We start from the raw sequence: 20864 nt of genomic DNA, 5'->3' as shown, positions 1-20864 counted from the left end.
TATACTTGACAATTTAATTGCTAGAGAGTGTCTTTTGGAGTGACAATATTTATTCTTGGCCTTCCCCCAGGGGATTCTGGGAGTATTTGTTACCATGGAGGAAACACAGGGTCTGGGGACTGGATGGAATGTACCATAGAAAGTTCAGTGGTCACAGAACACACACACACACACACACACACACACACACACACAACATCTACAGCCACAGCCCCCAAAATAACCAGCAACACCTGGATAGTGCGCCCTCGAAGCCTATAGAACTCTACAAGGTGATCTACACGGAGGTGGGAAAGGCCAGGTGAATCCGGATGGAGGTGGATGCAAAACTATCACCTAGGGTGGGGGACAGGAGTCAAGGAGCAAGGGGGGGCGTGTTGGGAGACATGCAACACAGGCACATACCCAGCAGTGAGGCCATCCAGTCTCCTGTCTAGAGCGAGGCAGTGGTGCTGGTCCCCTGGAGCATGCATGCAGCAGCCCCCAGCCCCAGTGTGTCCATTTATCTACCCCAATGTCCAGGGTGCCCCTCAGCAGGGCAGGCAGGTAGTTCCCTCCAGGGGTTCACATCACTGACTCCTTCTCACAAGTGGCAGCATCCCTAGGGGCGCCCTGATACTGTTTGAGGAGGGGGTTCCCTTCCTCAATGGCAGCCGGCAGTGGATTCGGGGGCACCTCACTCTTAAACTGGACCAACTCGGGCTCCATGCTCTGTATCTTCGTTCGGTCCACATAACTCTGGAGGAGTCCTGCCCCAAAAGCATCACCTTCCACATTGAGGATGGTACAGGACCGGTCCCTAAAAGGTAGAAGTGATAGAGAAGTCAGAGGGAAGAGAGGAGAGGCCAGGAGCCGAGGCCCAAGCTGCCTGCCTCCCCCCCTGGGATCTTCCAGTTCCCCAGCACCATCTTCCTTCACCCTACCCCTCCCAGGGCTCATGTTCCCATCTTCTAGGATCCAAGTACCCCTCCTCCTAGAACCTCAAAGATCTCTTCAACTAACCTCCAGGAGCCCCATACCTCCGCTGGGTCTCCTGGAATCCCAGTGTCCATCACATTTTTCTGCCTCCAATCCCCCAAAATCTCTCCCATCTGCCTCTGCCCAATCCTTTTTTTTTTTTTTTTTTTTTTTTTAGTTGTTGATGGACCTTTATTTTATACATTCATTTATTGGTGGTGCTGAGAATTGTACCCAGTGCCTCACACATACTAGCAAGTGCTCTACCACTGAGCCACAACCCCAGCCCCCCGAAACAATCCTTTTTCCCCCCCCCAACACTCAATTTGTTCCTTCCAAAACCTCAAAAATCATTCCTCCCTCACCCAGAGCCCCCCAAAGACTCCCCCACTCCATAAGACTGAAATTTCTGTTCAGGCCTTTCTCCTCCCTAAAATCCCTAAGGATTTTTTATTATGTTTAAGTGTCATTTGAGAAAATTGAGATATAATTCACCTACGGTGAGATTTGCACTTTAAAGTGTATAGTTTGGTGATTTTTAGTAAATTCGGAATTGTGCACCGTCATCACAGTGTGATTCTGGATTATTTAATCACCTCAAGAAGAAACCACTGGGGGCTGGGGCTCTAGCTCAGTTGGGAGAGTACGTGCAAGTCAAGCACTCCACCATCTGAGCTACATCCCCAGTCCTTCCCCTTGCTTGCTGTTGTGAATCACGCTGCCAGTTTTTGTGAGAACCTAAGTTTTCAATACCCTTGGGTATATATCTAGGAGTGGCATTCCTGAGTCACATAGTAACTCAAATGTGACTTTTTTGGGGGGGTACCAGGGATTGAACCCAAGGCACTTAACCACTGAGCCACATTCCCAGCCCTTTTTTATATTTTCTTTAGAGACAGGGTCTCCCTGAGTTGCTAAATGCTTTGCTAAGTTGTTGAGGCTGCCTTTGAACTCCAGATTCTACTGCCTCAGCCTCCTGAATCTCTGGGATTACAGGCCCACCACTGCACCCAGATCATATGTAACTCTTGAAACCAAACTGGTTTCCAATCTTTACACTCAATAGCTTCATCATGACAGTGAATAATTAATAGAATTTACCTCTTAGGAGGAGAGGTTTGAAGGGAAGTATGTGAATTAAGTCATCGAATCCCTAACAAGAGTCTCTTCTCACCATTTTACAGATAGAAAGCAGCCCAGCCTAAAAGCAGTTTCTACTAACCTCTCTAGTTCACCACCTTTTGGGGTTCCTCTTAGAACCTCAAAGGTGCCAACCTTCCCTGACTGGAAGGCTCAAGATCTCCCCCTTCCCTCCGAAACTCCTTCCTGTCTCTCCTCTTCTGCTCAGAAGCATTCACAGACATTTTCGCCCATCCCCCTTTCCAGGGGCCCCCCAATCCCCCAAGCCTCAAGCCCACACTCACACTAGCCAATCCACAGCCAGGATCAAGGAGATTTCCCGGACAGGGAGACTGATTGCTTCGAGGATGATGGCCAGAGTGAGGATACCGCCTGCAGGGATGCCCGCTGCCCCTACACTGGACGCGGTGGCCATGATCCTGGGGGAGAAGGAGGAGAGGCGGTGAGTGGACGCCTCTGCAATGTGAGGAGATGGGGTCCGGTGGGCCCAGGGGTCCCAGCCACAGCCACCGGGCACTCACAGGATGATGATGATATCCACGAAGTTCAGGGATCGCCCGTTGAGCTGGGCAATGAACACAGTAGCCACGCACTGGAAGAGTGCCGCCCCGTCCATGTTGACCGTGGCGCCGATGGGCAGGATGAAGCGGCTAATATGCTTGGCCACGCCGTTCTTCTCCTCCACGCACTTCATCATGAGGGGCAGCGTGGCGGAGCTGCAGGGGAATGCGGGGCAGTGAGCCCACTCCTAGATGAAGTCCTACCTGCTCCCAGGTGAGGCCACGCCCACTATCCTACCTCTCCCACTACCCCAGCTCAGCCTGCCCTTCTCTTCCTACCATCCCACAAGGCGCTAGGGATCCCACAAAATGCCACAATTCCAAAATGTATGCCCACCCCATGCCCCACTGCATAAAATCCCTCACCTGGAGGAGGTCCCAAAAGCGGTGGCTAACGGTGCCATGATGCCCCACAGGAAGCGGTAGGGGTTTTTTCGGGTGAAGAGGAAGTAGATGAGGGGCAACACCAGGATTCCATGAATGGCGTGACCCAGCAGGCAGCACAGGATGTATTTGCCGAGGCTGATGAAGAACGTCCCCACATCCTGCATCTTCGCAATCTGGCTGGCCACAAGGAACAGGATGCCCACAGGAGCATACCTAACATCCAAGAGATAGATCACTGCCACTCACATGTCCAAAAGGGCCAGGCACGGTGGTCAGCACCCTGCCTGACCCCATTTCCCAGCTTCCCCCAAGGTCAGGAGGAGTCCACAGCAATGTGCACTGAGGTTTGGACACCACTTCCAGGCCTGGCCCCTGGAAGCTTCTGTTGCCTCCTCCAGGCGCTTTTCCTTGAAGGCAGGTAAGCCAGGAGATAAAAGCCTTCCTGTTCCATCACTGCTTGGAGGAGTATCCCCAGATTTGAACTTAACACATGAGTGGGGAAAATTAAAAAAAAAAAACATCCATCATGCCTGACTCATTTGTTTTCTAGGCTTGCTTATTACAGCAGCTGGCAAACCTTGAATCAATATTCTCAGCACATCATGAAAAACCAAAGGTCATGGTTCAGGTCTTAGTAACTCCAGGGTATGAGGCGTTTACGATGCACTGAGCCCTTGATCATGACCGAATCTTCACCATAGCCCACACAAGAGCTCCTATTATAAATGAGTCTCTTACAGCTATTAGAGAATCAAACACTGACCAGCTCTATAAAACAGGCCCCCAAATGCTACCAATGGAACTGCTGGGTAAAATGAGATACCAACTGAAAGGAGCTGAAGGCTTTCAAGTCATTGACATACTTCTGATGGGACTGCCGTCACCCTCTCCTGCAGGAAATATCCCAAAGGGTGTGTTCCTCCTCTGCAGGCCTCCCAAGGTCACCTCCCTGACCGTCTGACTGCTGTGGCTTGTTAGTTGTCTCCCCAGCCTCCTCTTCATCCCAGCCACCTGTGCAACTAGGTGTGGCCAGGTGCCCGAGTCCAGCCACTGGCACATGCCCGGCAGTTAAACAACACAGTGCGAAATAAAATGTTTGCTGTTGCCATTTACAATAAAAACCTGTTTTTATTCATAGATGGACACAATATCTTTTTGTTTTAAATTATACTTTGGACCTTTATTTTAAGTTATTTGTATGCAGTGCTGAGAATCAAACCCAGTGCTTCACTCATGCTAGGCAAGCACTCTACCACTGAGCCACCACCCCAGCCCTTGTTTATTTATTTTTATGTGGTGCTCAGGATCGAACCCAGTGCCTCACATGTGCGAGGCAAGAACTCTGCCACTAAGCCACAACTCCAGCCCCTGTCCCATGAGCTTTCTATGTAGGAGCTCATTTGTGCCCTTGGAGGCTGGTATCATTTGCCCTATCACCCCAATGAGGAAACCGAGGCACCGAGGGGCTAAGTAACTTAGGGTAGGACTTGCAGCTGAAAAGCAGAGCCCTGCTCTTGGCCATACCACCACCTAGCCTCCCAGCATAGTTCTTGAGTCAATCAAGACACATTTAATCCATGTCATGAGCACATGGCAGACAAGGGATACAGGGAAGGTATTGGAATGGGAGCGGGGGTTGTTTAAAAAAAAAAAGCAAAGATCCTGTCCCCCTCCTAATCCTGATCTTTTAGATCCAGAGAAGATTCTAAGACTCAGTGTGAGACTGTTATGGGCCAGACTATATAAGAGCAATGAACAAATGGACTCCATTTTACCCTGATACTCCATGTCATATAAGAAATGCTTCTCCCATGGGAACATCCCCCTCTGTACCTGTCAATAGTTGCTTAGCATAGCATGTTTGGCAACACAAAAGCAATTCTTATACAATGTAAAATTGTTTTCTCCTTGGTTCCAATTTTTTTGGACAATGTATCCTGTCAGAGATTGATTGTCTGGACATTAGTAACCATTCTCTAACTTGTACTCAACTAGAGTCATTTTGACCCACTTCCCTTAAGCTGGCTTGCTGCTATGCCAACCTGGAAAGTCCCAGGGGAAATACCAAGGTACCCATTGCATTGTCTTGCCAACTGCTCAGTTCAGCTCTGTACCCCTCTTGCTTGCAGTTACCTCAAGACGGATGTGGTTTCTCAGTTTTTGCCTTTAAAGACCTGAAATGCTCTGGCTGGAGGCTGTTCCTTGCAGAGACAGTTATGGGTCCTGCAAAGAGCAGTTGCGGCTGGCTAAATAAAGACTCTCCAATTCGGACAAAACAGACTTGGTATGTTTTCTGAGCAGTCTGCCCCATAACGACACCACAGAGAGAAGTGGGGAGCCACAGGCCTCTGCACATGGTTGTTTTGGTCATTGTCTGGGGTCATTTAACAAATCATAATGACAATAACCACAGTTAACATTAAGTGGGGGCTGGGGTTGTGGCTCAGTGGTAGAGCACTTGTTTCGCATGCATGCGAAAGGCACTGGGTTCCATTCCCAGCACTGCATATATTAAAAAAAAAAAAAAAAAAAAAAAAAAGAATAAAATAAGGATCCATCAACAACTTAAAAAAAATTAAAAAGAAAAAAACATTAAGTGAATGTTCACTAAGTAGCAGGTGCTTAAAGCACACTTTTTCTTTTTTCTTTTTTTTTTTTTTTTTTTTTTTTGTGGTAGTGGGGATTGAACCCAGGGTATTGTGCATGCAAGGCGAGCACTCTACCAACTGAGCTATATCCCCAGCACCTTAAAGCACACTTTTTAAAAAACTTTTTTTTTTTTTTTTTTTTGCAATGCTGGGGATCAAACCCAGGGAGGACCTGGCACATGGCTGGCAAACACTGCACTGCTGAACCACACCCACACCCTAAACAAGCTCTTTACCTGAATGACTCACTGAATCTTTATGAGCACCCTAGGAAGTAGCTTATTGATTCAAAGGAATTGAAGGAGCCTAATGGGAAGGAGGTCGAGGGCATGAACATCCTGGGCCTGGTGGTGTTTGCCATCATCTTTGGTGGGGATCATATAATTGCAATTTCTGAAATTGAGGTGCATTAACTAAGTGGCAGCCTCAGCTTTGTTGTCCTTTGTCATCTTCCACAAAAATGGAGAAAGTGCCAGCATCAGAGTCTTAGGACTTATGGAATACACCACGGTTGCCATTCTATCTATACATGAGGAATCTGAGGCTCAGAAAGCTATTTGCTAGAGAGCTATTTGCCTGAAGTCTCACAGCCAGGGAATGAATGGTCGATGCTGGATTTGAATGCAAGCCATCTTGTCTCCAGGGAGGGTGCAGAGGGTCCCCCACCACACACATGGTGGTGCTTGGCCCTTCTCCTTCCACTTACCACATGATCCAGGAGACCAGCACCATGGTGGCATCATTGAAGGAGTTGAAGAAGTGGATGAGCAGCTCCCCCTCAGGGCCTAGCTTCCGCAGGGCCCCACCAAAGATGATGGCAAACACCACCAGGCCCAGGATGTTCATGCCCTCGACCTCCTTCCCATTAGACTCCTTCAAAAGGAAGAGATGGGGGGGGGCGGCTCAGCCACCTGCCCGGTTTACCAGAGGCTGCTCTGGGCCCTCCTGAAACCCAGCAGAGGCAAGTACAGGGGAAAGAGACCTGTCCCCAGGGGTCACCCAGAGTGAACAGGGTTAGAATGGGGGAGCCCAGGGGAAAGCCTAGAAAGAGAAGGGGGTGCAGCTTGGAGAATGACCAGCATCAGGGAGAGCTGCCTAGGGGAAGGGGGATCTGAGCTGAGACTGGAGGGGAGGAGGGGTGCACCAGGTAGAGGGGCTGTAGAATATTCTAGAGAAAGGAAATAATGTGCAATAGCCTTGAAATGAAAGCTGGCCGTGGTGGCTGGAGGAGAATGAGCTGGACAGAGGGAATCACAAGATGGGGCTGAGGGAGGGTCAGCATGAAAGGAAAGTGACCACAACACTCAGAGCAACCAAAAGATCTTTATTGCAGCAGTGTAACAAAGAGAAAAGAAAGAAGGAAAGAGAGAGAGAGAGAGAGAGGGAGGGAGGAAGCGCATGCAGGAGAGAGACAGAGAAAGCAAGAGAGATAGCAAGAGAGAGGGAGCAAGAGAGAGAGAGAGAGAGCAAGAGAGAGAGAGAGCAAGAGAGAGGGGGGCCTGGCAGGAGGGAGTTTTTATAGCCCAAATCTAATGGGGCCTCTGGGTCTGCAAGCTGCCTTGTTGGCCCAAGGGGGGATTAAGTGTTCAGCCTTGAGCGGGGTTGAATGTTCAGACTTGAGGCAAACAGGTGATAAAGGACCAGATAGAGGGGGTTTGAGTGCGTGGGCTATCTTGCAGCCAACATCTGTTCAGCCTGCCCTGCAGACAACACAGTTCAGCCTGCTCTGCACCCAATATTCCTCTCTTTTTGTTTTTCTAAGTGGGGGGGGGATGGGGGGACGGGGTAAAGTCCTCTGGCTACTTCCTGCTTAATGGTGGGCGGCGTTAGACCTAGAAGGGGAAGTGGAGGAATGTTCGGGGGACAGGTCTGAGAACACCAGGGCAGCCAGAAATAACACTCAGTGGCTACACACAACTACTGTGGTAGGGGCAAAGTCCATAAAAGTTCCTTGAAGCCCCAAGTCCTCGATGGCATCAAACTAGTCCTGGGTGGAGGAGATTCTTGGTATCAGCCACTGGTCCTGTAGCAGGGACTCTAGGAAGTATTGGAGGTGGCTTGGTTGAATCCAGTAATGTTAAGGGTGACAGACTGATTGCAGCCAGTGGAAGGGCAATCGCCTTGACCCATAAACTGAGAGTGGTGTCATCCTGGTGGCTTGGTTGTAGAAGCGGCATCCGTGGTTTGAGATAAAAACTTGAGAGAGAATAATGATTAGTAAAAGAAGAAGAGGGTTGGCAAGAAATTTTGAGTTTGGTGGGCATGGTGGAAGTCCAGGACTGGACATTTGGAACAAGTGCCTTTTTAAGGTGGGAGACATGGTGGTACCAGGGGGAGTTTAGGTTTGATGCTTCCTTGTGGGGATACTGTAGAGCAGACAGAATAAGCAGAGTGAACATGCTGGAGAGTAGTTCTCATTTCTAGGAAGTGAAAGAGGGGTTGTTAAAATTGGAAAAAGGGGTTAGAGAGGGTTTTAGATGGGCATAGTGTCTCTGGAGCCAGAGGAGTTGGTCATGAGTCGTAGTTGTCCATCTTGGGCATCAGGGCTGGTAATCTTAAAGAAGTAGTTGATTGACCAGCTTGTTGGTGAATTGTGTATCTGATCGTGCATGAACTTCTGTAGGCAATTTAATAGAGAGGACTAATAGGGGTCCTGTGAGGGGGAGGAGCCAAGGCCATACTTAACTGAACATTCCTCATGGAGCCTGTTGGCCTAGTTGCTGTCTCCTCTTTTCTAGCTGTTCTTGTCCTTTATTACTCCCAGGAATGACTGTGTTTTGGCTTAACTGCTTTTGGTAGGTGTTTAAGATCAAGTTGGTCAAAATTGACTTTGTTTCTATCTATTGTTAAGAGTCAGCGGAGTTCCCATAGGGGTCGCTTGTGGGGGAACCTGAGAGCAGCTTCTTAGTTCTGCTAGGGCCATTTGCGTTAGGATGGGTTCAGGTCTTGCTTGACCATGTGGCTTCCCTTGGAAGCATCAGGGATGTCTCCTGTCTCCAATGACCATCCTACTCACAGCAAATGCACTGATTGGCTTTTCATTCTCCAGTGGTCTCATTAATCTCCCTGATCAGGAGGTTATGTGGCCCAGAGTTGCAAATCTCTTTAGAGAAGTTCCCTGTTCCCTGGATTCAGACTGACTCAGAGGGCCAGAGCCAAATATTGGTTTTCTTGGCCATTTTAATTTAACTTTAAGTCTTGATCATAAACATCCAGCAAAGTCAGTTTCACCCTAAATTAAGAGTATTGGGCTTTAGCTGAAGTCTGGCCTACTTTGGAGTCATTCTGACATGTAGTAAGATGGGAAGCACAGCCTTATCTCAGGTAAGGCTAAGATTTATAAATCTTAGGTAAAGTGTTCTACTATAGAACTGATCTTTGTTTTTAAATATCATTTTATAAAGTTTATATATGTTGTTGCTTGATGTCACATGAATACCAGGTAATACAGTATATTATATTTAAATTGTACCCAGTGTATAGAACTTTATATTAATCTTATTGATAACAGGTCCATTTATAAAACATTAAATGATATAAATAAATCTCCAATATGTTATTTTTATAAGCCTAAAATAACCATACAACCTTTTGGAGAACAGCAGCTTGATATAATTTTTTTTTAAAGCTTCTATCTTAATGACATATACCTGGAAAATATGAACACATTTAATATTCAAAGAAGAGTAATAGTACCTCAATTATTATTTATGTTTTTATATTAATCAAGTTTAGCTTTTAAAGAAATAACATATTACAATATTGCAAAATAACAGTTGTTGTTTAACCATAGTTGTATATACATACCTTCTTTAGCACTTACTTAAACCCTCTTATTTACTTAATAGACTCTTTTATCCAGAAACACATTTTCCTTCTATTAAATCCATACCTAGAACCTTCTAATTTCTCTTTCCTATCTGTTAACTCTTTCTTTTTTTACATTTTTAAATAATCCTTGTAAATTTCTGAATTTAGGCAAATTATTCCATTTTAATAAGAGATATTTTGTTATTTGCAGCACACAATTAATCACATCTGTTGACCATTTCATGAAAACATGAACAATGTTTAAGTATATAGAATTATGCTGTTGTAGGGACGGACAAGGCAAGGCACCTAAGATAGCACTGAAGATAGGGAAACAGTTTTATTTGGTCGCAACCAGATTCAGAGGGCACTGCTTCTGTTGTAATCAATTAATCCCCTGAACCCCAAGTTTAGGTTGTTTCAGAATTTTGTACCCAACATGTAAGGGAAGGGGCTCAGAAGTTCACAGTCTGCAGGAGTTCACAGAAAGCAGGGGTTTTTTTTCCCTCTGTTCTGGGCAAGTTAACCCTTTAAGGACACTTGGGAGGGGGAGAGCTTTTTCTTCCCTTTCTCTCCTCTTCCCCCCACCCTCCCCACCCCCTCCAGCTGTTATCATGGAGCCCAGTTGGTAACTTCCTTATCTTAGACATGTAGCCTTCTCTATGAAGCCCCAGCTCAAGGCCAGAGGCCTTGTTTTACATATTTTGTGAAAAACTAGTAAGGGGGTATCTAGCTTTTCGAATGCTGATTTTTCCAGCCAGTGACCAAGTAAAACAAGGCAATGGGAAAATAGGAAGTTTATCTACATTGAACTTTGTAGAGATTCTTTTGCTGAAGTCCTAAAATCAGCCATGGTGAAGATTTCTGGAGGTCAGTTAAGCCTTTTCTGTGGGCCTGGGTAAGGAGGGGAAGATGGGAAGGCGGGGCTGAGAGCAGCTGTGGATCTGAGAATGAGGAAGGAGAGATGTAAAAGAATAGGATTTTCCCTAGCAAGGAAAACTTAGCAGTAGAACAGGTAGAGCAGAGGGGAGGATGGGCGTGAATATCCCAAAAAGGCTGTAAGGGACAATTCTTAGTAACCTGTTTTCAGTGATGACAAAGCAACTTTAAAGGCCATTTTCACCAGATCTCTGATAGGGGTCCAAGGGCTCTCCTCAGCTTGTTTGAGCTTTGGGTTAGTTGGTAAGAGGACCTGGTGGCACCTGGTGTGGGCGCTGAAGAGAGGAGTGAGTGGGTGAAGGGATTCCTTCAGTATCTGCTACCTCAGGAAAGAGGCAATGGTTTGGGGAGAGGCGGTTGTTTAGTTTTTGATCTAGTGAGTGGAGAGGAGAAGTCAGGTTGTCAGGTGGGGGTGACGGTGGAGGGGCTGGGGCAGAGGTTGAGGGTGAGGACCTATTTGAGCCTGGCGATAGGGTGGAAATTCATCAGTAGGGTCAAAAGTAGTGGATGAGTCCGGAGGAGGAGAAGATTGGGGATCAGCGGTTGTGGGGGTTGGTTTGCAAGCTAGAAAAATTTGCAGAGGTCTGCAAAAGGTGCAGAGAGCACAAGCAAGAAGAAAGCTTTGATATAGCAGTTTTTTACCCATTTTTTCGAATGCTCACAGTAATTGCAGAGATCCCTTAGAATGGAGGGATCCAGGGACCCAAAAGGAGGGCCATCTGCTTTGGTCGTCTAAGGGATAAGTGGGCCAGGCCTGGGTGCTATATTTGATCAATTTTGGGGGTTTGATGTCTGGTGTCAAGGAGAGGGTTTTGAGGTTATCCAAGAGGCATTGTAGGGGAGAGTCGACCAGCAGAGAGGACACATTACCCATGTCGCAAAGTAGTATAAGGAGGAGGGAAGGGGACGCAAACAGTTTAGAGGAGAAGGAAGGGGATGCAACCGTAGTATAAGAGAGAAGGAGGAAACTGATTTATTGGCAAAAGGGGCGTCCCCGCTAGAGCCAAAAATCAGGAGTGCCTTAGTGGCAGGTTCGAGCTGCAGAGATTGGTCGTCACCGAATCCTGACAGTCGAAGCTCTCGCCCTGGACGGAGACAGAGCTGTGGGAAACCTTGGCCAAGGCTTTTAGGGACCCCTCCTGGAGAGGCCGGATACTCCCAGGGTCGGAAAGAGGGGAAAGAGAGAGACAGGGGAAGAGAGAGGAAGGGGAGGGTAAGCGTCTGAGGACTAGGATTTTAGGAGAGCCACCAAGATGGTGAAGGTCTGGGTGGACTGTGGTGTTCAGTTCTCTGTTATGTGTCCCTGGAGGTTACACAGTCCTTTGAGGAAGACCTACAAAGCCTATGCTGGTAAACTACCAGCTGGGAAGGGAAGGGAATAATTTTGAACCCAGGAGTCTATTCTGCCCTAGGAAAGAGTCCCTGAGGGCCACCGTGGCCTTAAAGGCTGTGGTGGGGTGTTTTCCTCCCCGCAGGTGGGCAGAGAGGTTTGCCGGACAATCAACGGCCAAATCCTCCTGACACCACCATTGGGTTTAGGACTCCAGGAAGGGGAAACTCACCAATCAAAGGTCGGTGGTGGATGGAGTTCTGAGGTCGAGAAAATGGGTTCAAGCCGTCCAGTGAGTGGCACTTCCGAAGGAAGAGGGACCCAAAAGTGGGTTTTAACCCTCTCCCGGGTTTCGGCACCAATTGAAAGGAAAGTGACCACAACACTCCGAGCAACCAAAAGATCTTTATTGCAGCAGTGCAACAAAGAGAAAAGAAAGAAAGAGAGACAGAGAGAGAGAGAGAGAGAGAGAGAGAGGGAGAGGGAGGGAGGGAGGAAGCGCACGCAGGAGAGAGACAGAGAAAGCAAGAGAGATAGCAAAAGAGAAGGAGCAAGAGAAAGAGAGAGCAAGAGAGAGAGAGAGCAAGAGAGAGGGGGGCCTGGCAGGAGGGAGTTTTTATAGCCCAAATCTAATGGGGCCTCTGGGTCTGCAAGCTTCCTTGTTGGCCCAAGTGGGGATTAAGTGTTCAGCCTTGAGCGGGGTTGAATGTTCAGACTTGAGGCAAACAGGTGATAAAGGACCAGATAGAGGGGGTTTGAGTGCGTGGGCTATCTTGCAGCCAACATCTGTTCAGCCTGCCCTGCAGACAACACAGTTCAGCCTGCTCTGCACCAAACACAGCAGGGGTCCTGTCTGATGGGGACCCCTGCCCTGTGGCAAGAAGTCGGGGTTTTCTTCTGAGGGCTTGGGCGGGGACTTGGGGCAGTGGAAAAGGAGGGTCAGACCTGCACTGTGGAAAGACTCCTTTGGCTGCAGGTTGGAGGATGGGTGAAAGGGACAGGTGGGATTGGGGGGGGAGCCTGGACTAGGGCAGGGTCACGGAGGGGGGGGGGACAAAGTGGAGACATCTAGAAGGCAGAGAAAATGGAAACTGGGAAAGGATTGCAGAATTTAAATCTAATCCCACACCAAACTGCTAGAAGACCCAGAGGGTCAACAAAGACTGGCAGAAGCCCAAGTGGCCTGCCAGAGCCCGCCCAGCCCTGCTCTCTCACCTTCACCAGGGTTCCGTTGATCTCGATCAGTTGGTAGGAGGTAGAGTACTGCAGTGGGGATGGGAAGAATCAGTGTCCACTGTCATAGAGGCCCCCATCCCGTGCTGGGACCAACAAAGCTCAAAGTCTGTGCTAAGCACCACCTGCCAGCAACCCCAGCCACCCCACTGAGGAAGGACTTCTTTTTTGGGGGGTGGTTCCTGGGCATTGAACCCGGGGTGCTTTACCATTGAACCACATCCCTACTCCTTTTTGAGACAGGAACTCACTAAGTTTCCCAGGCTGGCCTCAACTTGTGATCCTCCTGATTCAGCCTCCCAAGTAGCTGGGATTATAGGCATTTGCCACCACACCTGGTCCATAATCTTTTTTTTTTTTTTTTTTTTTTTTTTGATTGGGAAGGGCACAGATGAGCTTCAGGGGCTACCCAAGAATCCTCTGACATCACATGTCACATGTGGGATGGCCCAAAATCAGATGGAATGGGCTCTGACTAGCTGCCTCCCTCCCTGCCCACCCCATCCCTCCAGACACCCTGAGAACTCACAGAGCGAAAGGTCGCAGACACCAGGTTGGAGGGAAAGATATTTCTGCAGAAATAGACAAACGGGGGGGGGGGGGGTTATTAGATACTGTCATGGGGAGGAGAGGGAGTATCAGGGGAGCTGGCTGGGCCTCTTCGAGGGGTGAGGGCAAATTAGGCCCCATTTAGGACCCTCCCTCCTTCAGCCAGGTTTTGGCTGGGCAGTGGGACCTGGCCTGTACACCTTTACAGGGTGTGGGATTCTGAGCTGGCCCCTTGTCATTCCAAGCCCAAGGAATTGTGGGTTGGAAATAAAGAACGCTGGGCTCCCCAGGCAAGCCAGGGCAGGGTCACCCTGAGCCTTAGCCCCACCCCAGGCAGCAGACCTCATACCCTCTATGTCTTGCATCAGCTACTTCCTGGAGGGCTGAGAAAAGGACTGGTTCCTAGGGGGAGGGATCAGCTGGGGGTGGGAGGATGTGGGGAGGATCTGAGCAGATTGGAAAGCAGCAGAGAGGCCCAGAGAGTGTGACAAGGGATGGCCACTCGTGTCATGAATGTCTGCCATGAGGTAGAAAGAGCAGCCAATCCACCCACGTCACCTCCCACATGCCCAGCATGGCAGTTAGCACTTTACATAAACTGACCCAGATGGACAGGCGTTCCGGTATGTCCACGTATCCAGGAGCGGGGTGCAGGTTAAGATTGGCTGGATGGGCGTGTCAGTGGATGGCCAGGCTGTGTGCCACAGTGGAATATTAATATGCATGTGCAGTCACAGAGGTGTGTATGTGTGTACTGTCCTCTTGAGCATGGGTACAGGCGTTCATTAGTGTGCTCACTGGAGTTACTGAATGGGACCATTAAAGGCATGTGTGTTAAGCTGGTGGAAGGCCATGTGTCTGTTTCTGAGTGTCTATGTCCAGCTGTGTGGGTCAGCTGGCTGGTTATCGGCCATGTAACTGAAATGTTCCAGTTAAGTCTTGGAATTGAAGACCAAGTGGGAATTACAGCTGTTTTGAAACTGTTATGGGGAGTTCATAAACAGCCTGGGGGTGGGTGTGCCTGCCTGCAGCTCAGGGCTGGGCCAGGGCCCAGCTAATCTCACTCAGCCAGGAGCTGTTACCCACCCCTACGGGGACACCAAGCCTGGCAAGTGTCCCACTTCAGCCAGCACAGATGTCTCAGAGGTGGAGGGATACCCTATGACTCAGTGTTTCCACACACCCCCCCACACACACACACACTCACACTTCCAGGAAGTCCCCAATCTGGAGACACTGAATCAGAGGCCATAAAGGCCAGGACCATGTGGACCCCAGTCTGCACCCTTCAGAAGCCAGAACAGTGGAGGGCAGAAGGAAAAGAATCTGTTCCCCTTTCTAAATGGATCCACTTGGGGAGGCCCACTGCAGGAAGAGGGGGGCAGACAGAGGAGTAAGTGGGAGGGAAAGGTGGGGGTGGCAGGTGGGAGGGTGGCCAGGGCTGATGTGGAAGACAGAAAGAGGAAGTGGCCAGGCCCCTGCTAAACTGGGAAGGGAAGGGGCTGAGAAAAGAAATGCGGCTGTGTCCAGGTGACCCACAGTGTGGGCAGCTATGGGGCTGAAAAGTAAAATTCCTTGGATTCCCTCAAGTTCTCCAGGGGTCCATTAAACAGGAATCCTAAGGCCGCTGCCCCGGCTTCCATTTTTTTTTTTTTTTTTTTTTTTTTTAATAAGGAAGCTTGAGAAGTTGCACACGATTCACACACACGGGCTGTGTACATCCAGGTTATTGGGCAGCCAAGGGGGCCCTAAGATGGTGCTTCTGGTCAAGATTCCATATCCAATTGGGGATGTCCTCAGGGTACCTTTTCCTCACAGGGTCCCTTTCCCTCTGGGCAGACCCTATGTCCAAGCCCCTGAGTATTTCTCTTCCTCTTCCCTCTTTAAGACATTTTGCTTATTGCCCTCTTATGGAGTCCCTCTGAGCCCAGTTTCCTAAATTTAGAAAACCCCTTCCCCGGTAGTCAGTCCTCACTTTCCCAAGGGACCAGAGCTCCCTCCACCATCCCGTCCCATTTTCCTAAGGCTCTAAAGAGGATGTCTCCCTCTGGAGGGCCCAAAGCCCTCTTCTGCCCTCTTGGCCACTTCCATCATGCCTACCACCGCGGGCGGAACCTGACCTCGCAAGATCCAGGAACGAATCCAGCACCTCCTTGCTGGGGATCTCTTCGACAGAGCCGGTGACCCCTTCGAAAGAGGCGTTGATGGCCGCAAAAGCGGCGCCGGGTTGCAGCGCCAAAGCCAAGCCCACGCCGAGAGCAGACGCGAGCAGGGTGGTGACCAGGAAAAAGAGCAGCGCCCAGGCGCCCAGGCGGCCAAGCGCGCTCGGGTCCAGGCTGGCGGCGCCACTGATCAGGCTGCACACTACCAGCGGCAAAATGATCATCTTCAGCAAGCGCAGTAATAGCTCGCCAGGGAAGTTGAAGATGGTCCAGAACTGTGGGCTCAGCACGCCTGCCCTGGAAACCCCCAGCCCCAGCACCACGCCAATCGCCACGGCCACCACAGTCAGCAGCACCAGCAGATTGGCGCGAAGGCAACGGCGCACCTGGTTCCAAGAACCGCAGGAGCCACCTGAGGTCACGACTTGGTCCTCTCTGGGACCCAGCGCCGGTCCATCATTCGCGGCGGGCTCCGTGAACCCCTTGGGTTCGGTCTTAGGAGGATCTGCCACCATGGTGGGACGCACAGGGGTTCCTTTGTGCCTGGAAGCTGCGAGCGCTTGGGGCTCCTTCCCAGGACGCAGACTTTGGGACCGAGAGTCCTCCGCTCCTGGAAGCTGGAACTTTGGAGGGCTTCTTGGAGTTGTGAGTTTACAGAGCCGAGGTTCCTTGGCTCTGGGAAGCCGGTGAGCCTAAGTTCCTTCGGCTGGGCTCTGGGGCTCCTCTGCTCTTCCCCGTGGTGTCAGATGCCCGAAAGCTGGATGAAAGCGCCTGGGGTTCCTGGCTCTGCGCCTTGGGAATACAGGAGTTTCTCAGCCTGGAACGTGGGGTCCGTGGCTCCGGGAGGTTGGGAGAGTGCCCAGGTGGCAGAGATCTGCAGGAAACTAAGTCCAGGTGGCGTAGATCCGGGACGCCTGGTCCGGAGTCGCAGATCCCGCGTCTCTGGGTCCTGGAAACTGAGAGCTAGGGGACCCGAGTCTGGAGGCCACGAAGCGAAACTCCAGGAGGACGAAACGTAGGACTCCTGGGTGAGGGAGGAGAAATCCAGGCCCCTGGGTGCCCGAGGTGGCAGCTACCAACAGAGCGAGAAGTGGGGAGCGGAGTCTAAGAAGGTGGGACCGGCCCGCGCGCGGCGATTGGCTGCGGCTGGTTGGGCGCACTCTGAGAGCGAGGGGCGGGGCTGAGACCGAGAGGGGCCCATCGCCCAAAGAAGGCTGCATCGCACGCTCTAAGGCAGGATGACCAGAAGTTCAAGGCCAGCCTCAGCATTTAGCGAGATCCCTTCTCAAAAAAGGAATAATAATTAAAAAAAAAAAGTGGAGGGGGGATTCTGGGGGTGTAACTCTCAGAAGTAGAGCAACCCCGCAGTAACGGGTGGAGGGAAAAACAACAAAGACTACCACACCGCCGAGGCCCGGGGAAGGGGCCTCCAGGGGGATGGCATCCGAGGGCGGGGCGCTGCCCAGGGGGGGCGGGGCGATGCCCGGGGGCGGGGCGATGCCCAGAGGGGGCGGGGCGATGCCCAGAGGGGGCGGGCGCTGCCCAGAGGGGGCGGGGCTTTGGAAGGATGCTTTTTTCCGTCAAAGGCATTGGACTTCAGGTTGGAGTCCTTACACAGCAGCAACCCGGCTCCAACGTCTCTGGGACATGCAGGTAAATCCTAAATGACTTATTTGCAAATCCTCCCAGTTGGAAATATCTTAACACCAGTTCTTTTTTTTTTTTTTTTTTTTTTTTGGTCGTCTCTCAGAATTTGTTTCTCACATTTAAAATGCAGCTGATCAAAGTTCATACTTCCTTTTGAGGTAGGCCAGAAGACAAGGAGAGGTAACAAGGAAAACGTGGGACAAAACAAGAGGAACCTTGATTTAAAATACAAACTTAAAGCCCAGATTTGAATTTCACTTCCACATACTTTGATCACAAACAACACTATTTTTTTTTTTTCTTGTATTAGGGATTGAACCCAGGGGCCACATCCCCATCGCTTTTTATTTTTTATCTAGAGATGGTCTCGCTAAGTAGCTTAGGGCCTCACTAAGTTACTGAGGCTGGCTTTGAACTCAATCTTCCCACCTCAGTCTCCTGAGCTTCTGGGAATTACAGGTGTGAGACACCATGCCCTGCATACACTACTCATCTGGACCTAAAAAAAAAAAAAAGGTCTGAGAATACTTTCTGCTCAACAAATAGATATTTCTGAGATTCATATTTTTAGGATCTGGTAACTTGAGCTATATGTCACACCTTCTATCAATCCCCCAATGTTACACCAATTTAGTAATGTTCAAATTCACAAAGCAGAGGGGTAAAACTCCCTCATGGAAAATTAAAAAATATTTTTTGCCAGGCGCAGAGGTGCCTGCCTGTAATCCCAGTGGCTCAGGAGGCTGAGGCAGGAGGATTGCGAGTTCAAAGCCAGCCTCAGCAATAGTGAGGTGCTTAGCAACTCATTAAGACCCTGTCCCTTGGGCTGGGGATGTGGCTCAAGCTGCATTGCGCTTGCCTGGCATGCGTGCGGCCCGGGTTCGATCCTCAGCACCTCATACAAACAAAGATGTTGTATCTGCCGAGAACTAAAAAATAAATATTAAAATTCTCTCTCTCCTCTCTCACTAAAAAAAAAAAAAAAAAAAAAAAAAATGTTCCCAGTTGTGCATGCCAGCATACCCTATGTCTCAACCCTGCCTTGGGTGGTTGAGGGAGGATTATGGAGCCTAGGAGTTCAGGGCCAGCCTGGGTAACAAAGCCAGACCTTGGCTAAAAAAAAAAAAAAAAAAAAAGCTAATGTCATCAGACATTATTTTATCTCGACCAATACCTAACACAGTCTCACTCTCCCATTTTTCTGACTTGGAAGCAGTTGAGAATAATGAAGTTCATAGTGGCCCAAACCCACTGCCTGAGCAGGTATTTGAACTCACGTGTCTCTGACTTGGGTCTACATCTTTATCTTTCATCAGCCACCATGGCTACCCCTGGGCTTAGCTCCTCTCCAAGCAGGGACATTTCTTCAAGGAATTGTCGTTTATTCTTAGCCCGGTGTTCAACCCTGGTTGGGCTGTGCTAAGGACTCAGAAGTGACCAAGATAGTCTGGATCTATCTTCCTGGGACCCAAACAGTCCAATGGGAGATACAGACACATCCCCAGAGTGTAAAAGGATGGGATTGAAGATTCCAGAAAGGATGCTTGACACAGCCTGGCGAATCAGGGAGGGCTTCCCAGAGGAGGAGGCATCATTGAGCTGAGACAGGAAGGAGCTGGGCTGCTGAAGTTTAATCCCCAAAGTCTTATGTTAATGGTATTAAGAGAGGGGAGACTTAATCCAATGATGGTATTTAGATCCCACAGAATTAGGGTCAGACTCTTCCTCTGGGCATCTGTCCATCAGTAGTTCATTCCTTCAGTCATTCGACAAACCACAGCCACAGAACACTGAGAGGCATCTAATTCAACGAGATAGATCCCACGTGTGTGTATGTGTGTGTGTGTGTGTGTGTGTGTGTGTTGTACTAGGGATTGAACCTGGGGCACTTTAACACTAAGCTACATTCCCAGCTTTTTGTTTTAGATGGGCTCTCCTGGAGTTGCCCAGGCTGGGCATCCTTGTGATCCTCCTGCCTAAACCTCCCCAGTTGCTGGGATTACAGGTGTGCCTCGGTGCCCAGCACATTTATCTATTTTTAAGAAGGAAAAAAGCAGGTTGCAGGAGAACATGTACAAAATAAGGCACCATGTCACTTGTGAGCAAAAGCAAGTGACCATACGCCAGCATCCATTACAAATGCATTGCATATCTGCAAAAATTCCCAGAAACTGCTATAGTGGTTGCATTCAGGAAGGAAAGCTGTGGCTTTGCGGTAGTTTGCAGGCATCATGGAATTGCTCAATGACTGGGTAAATCACTCATTCCTCCAGCCTGATTTTTCTCAGCAGGGAAATGGGTACAATTGTAGTTTCGTGCCTCAGAGATGGTGGAGAGGACTGAGAACTAGTGCATAAGCCCCTTAGCTGGTGCTGGCAAAGCTCAGACCCTCAGGAATTATAAACTACAATGACCTTTTACAGGTAAGGACTCTAAGAAAGTTCTGCCTGTAGTCCCAGTTACTTGGGAGGTTGAGGCATGAGGATCACTTGATCTCAGGGGTTAGAGACCAGTATGAACAACACAGCGAGACTCCAGCTTAAAAAAAAAAAAAAAATACACGATTCTAAGGAGAAAACACTTTTTGCAGTGTGTTCCCGAGGCAGGTTCGGGGCCATAGGCGGGTTGCTCCCTCCAGGAACTTTGAGGATCCCAGGACCATAGGGCAAAGGGAGGCCTGTAAAGGAGCCAGCAGTTGGGCTTCAGGTGCAGCCGCAGCTGAAGTTTCTGGCAGCCCTCCTGGGAATCTGAGCCCAGGGAGGGGTATGAAGAAATGGCCAGGCCACTTGGGCAACGTGAGCATAGGGCAAAGTCCGTGCTCAGCCTTCAGGGTGGGAGTGCCAGGCTGGGCAGCAAGGTGGAGGCAGGAGACTCCAAAACCTCGGCCCCTGGGGAGGGGAGGGGTGGGGAGGCGGGGCCAAGCCAGGAAGCGGGTTAGGATCGGGTTCAGGATTGGCCGGTGGTGCACCAGCCCCCTTCCCGCCTCTGACCCGAAGAAAACGTGCTAGCAGGTTTCAGATCCCCTTCCCCGCCCCGCCAAACCTCCTACCCAGATTCCGATTTCAACACTGTAAAGAAAGGCCTGTGTTTCTGGGAAGGGGGTGAGAGGGGCCTGAGGAGGCAGGGCCAGCGCTAAGGAATCTGGACTCCACACAGCAGAGAGGCCCTTCCTGGCCCTGCTTGGCCACCCGGGACCTAGGTATCTGCCTGTGGTCAGGATGTCACCAAGAATGCTCCTCCCTCTGATGTGTATCCATGCACCCAGTTAAACTTTTCTGAGCACCTCGTATGTGTCCAGCCTGGGGCTGGGTGGCTCTGGGGACCCCACAGTAACTGAGACAGCCCTGACTCCTGGCTTCCTGGAGTCAGTCCAGTAGAGAAGACAGATTCATTGCCAGACAAGGATGATGACCCAGAGTAGACAGGTCGGGGATAGGGATCAGAGATCTCAGAGGGGACAGTTCTGAATGAGGGACCATCCAGGGGAGATTTTGAAGACTGT

General features: G+C 49.8%; 1 protein-coding gene across 1 annotated transcript; it reads right to left on the bottom strand.

Annotated features, from left to right (window-relative positions):
- Slc1a5 (solute carrier family 1 member 5) lies at nucleotides 1-16785 on the bottom strand. Its single transcript, XM_076837922.2, has 8 exons — nucleotides 15674-16785; nucleotides 13534-13576; nucleotides 12987-13034; nucleotides 6399-6565; nucleotides 3024-3257; nucleotides 2619-2813; nucleotides 2382-2516; nucleotides 1-799 (listed from the first exon to the last, which is right to left on the bottom strand). The coding sequence occupies exons 1-8, from the start codon at nucleotides 16228-16230 to the stop codon at nucleotides 565-567; spliced, it is 1614 nt and encodes a 537-aa protein (XP_076694037.1). The 5' UTR covers nucleotides 16231-16785; the 3' UTR covers nucleotides 1-564.
- Nucleotides 16786-20864: the final 4079 nt, after the last annotated feature.

The sequence above is a fragment of the Callospermophilus lateralis genome, chromosome 18 (assembly GCF_048772815.1).
Source record: "Callospermophilus lateralis isolate mCalLat2 chromosome 18, mCalLat2.hap1, whole genome shotgun sequence".
NCBI classification, from domain to species: domain Eukaryota; kingdom Metazoa; phylum Chordata; class Mammalia; order Rodentia; family Sciuridae; genus Callospermophilus; species Callospermophilus lateralis.
The sequence above is the reverse complement of the archived record's forward strand: the minus strand, read 5'-3'. Positions and strand labels throughout refer to the sequence as shown.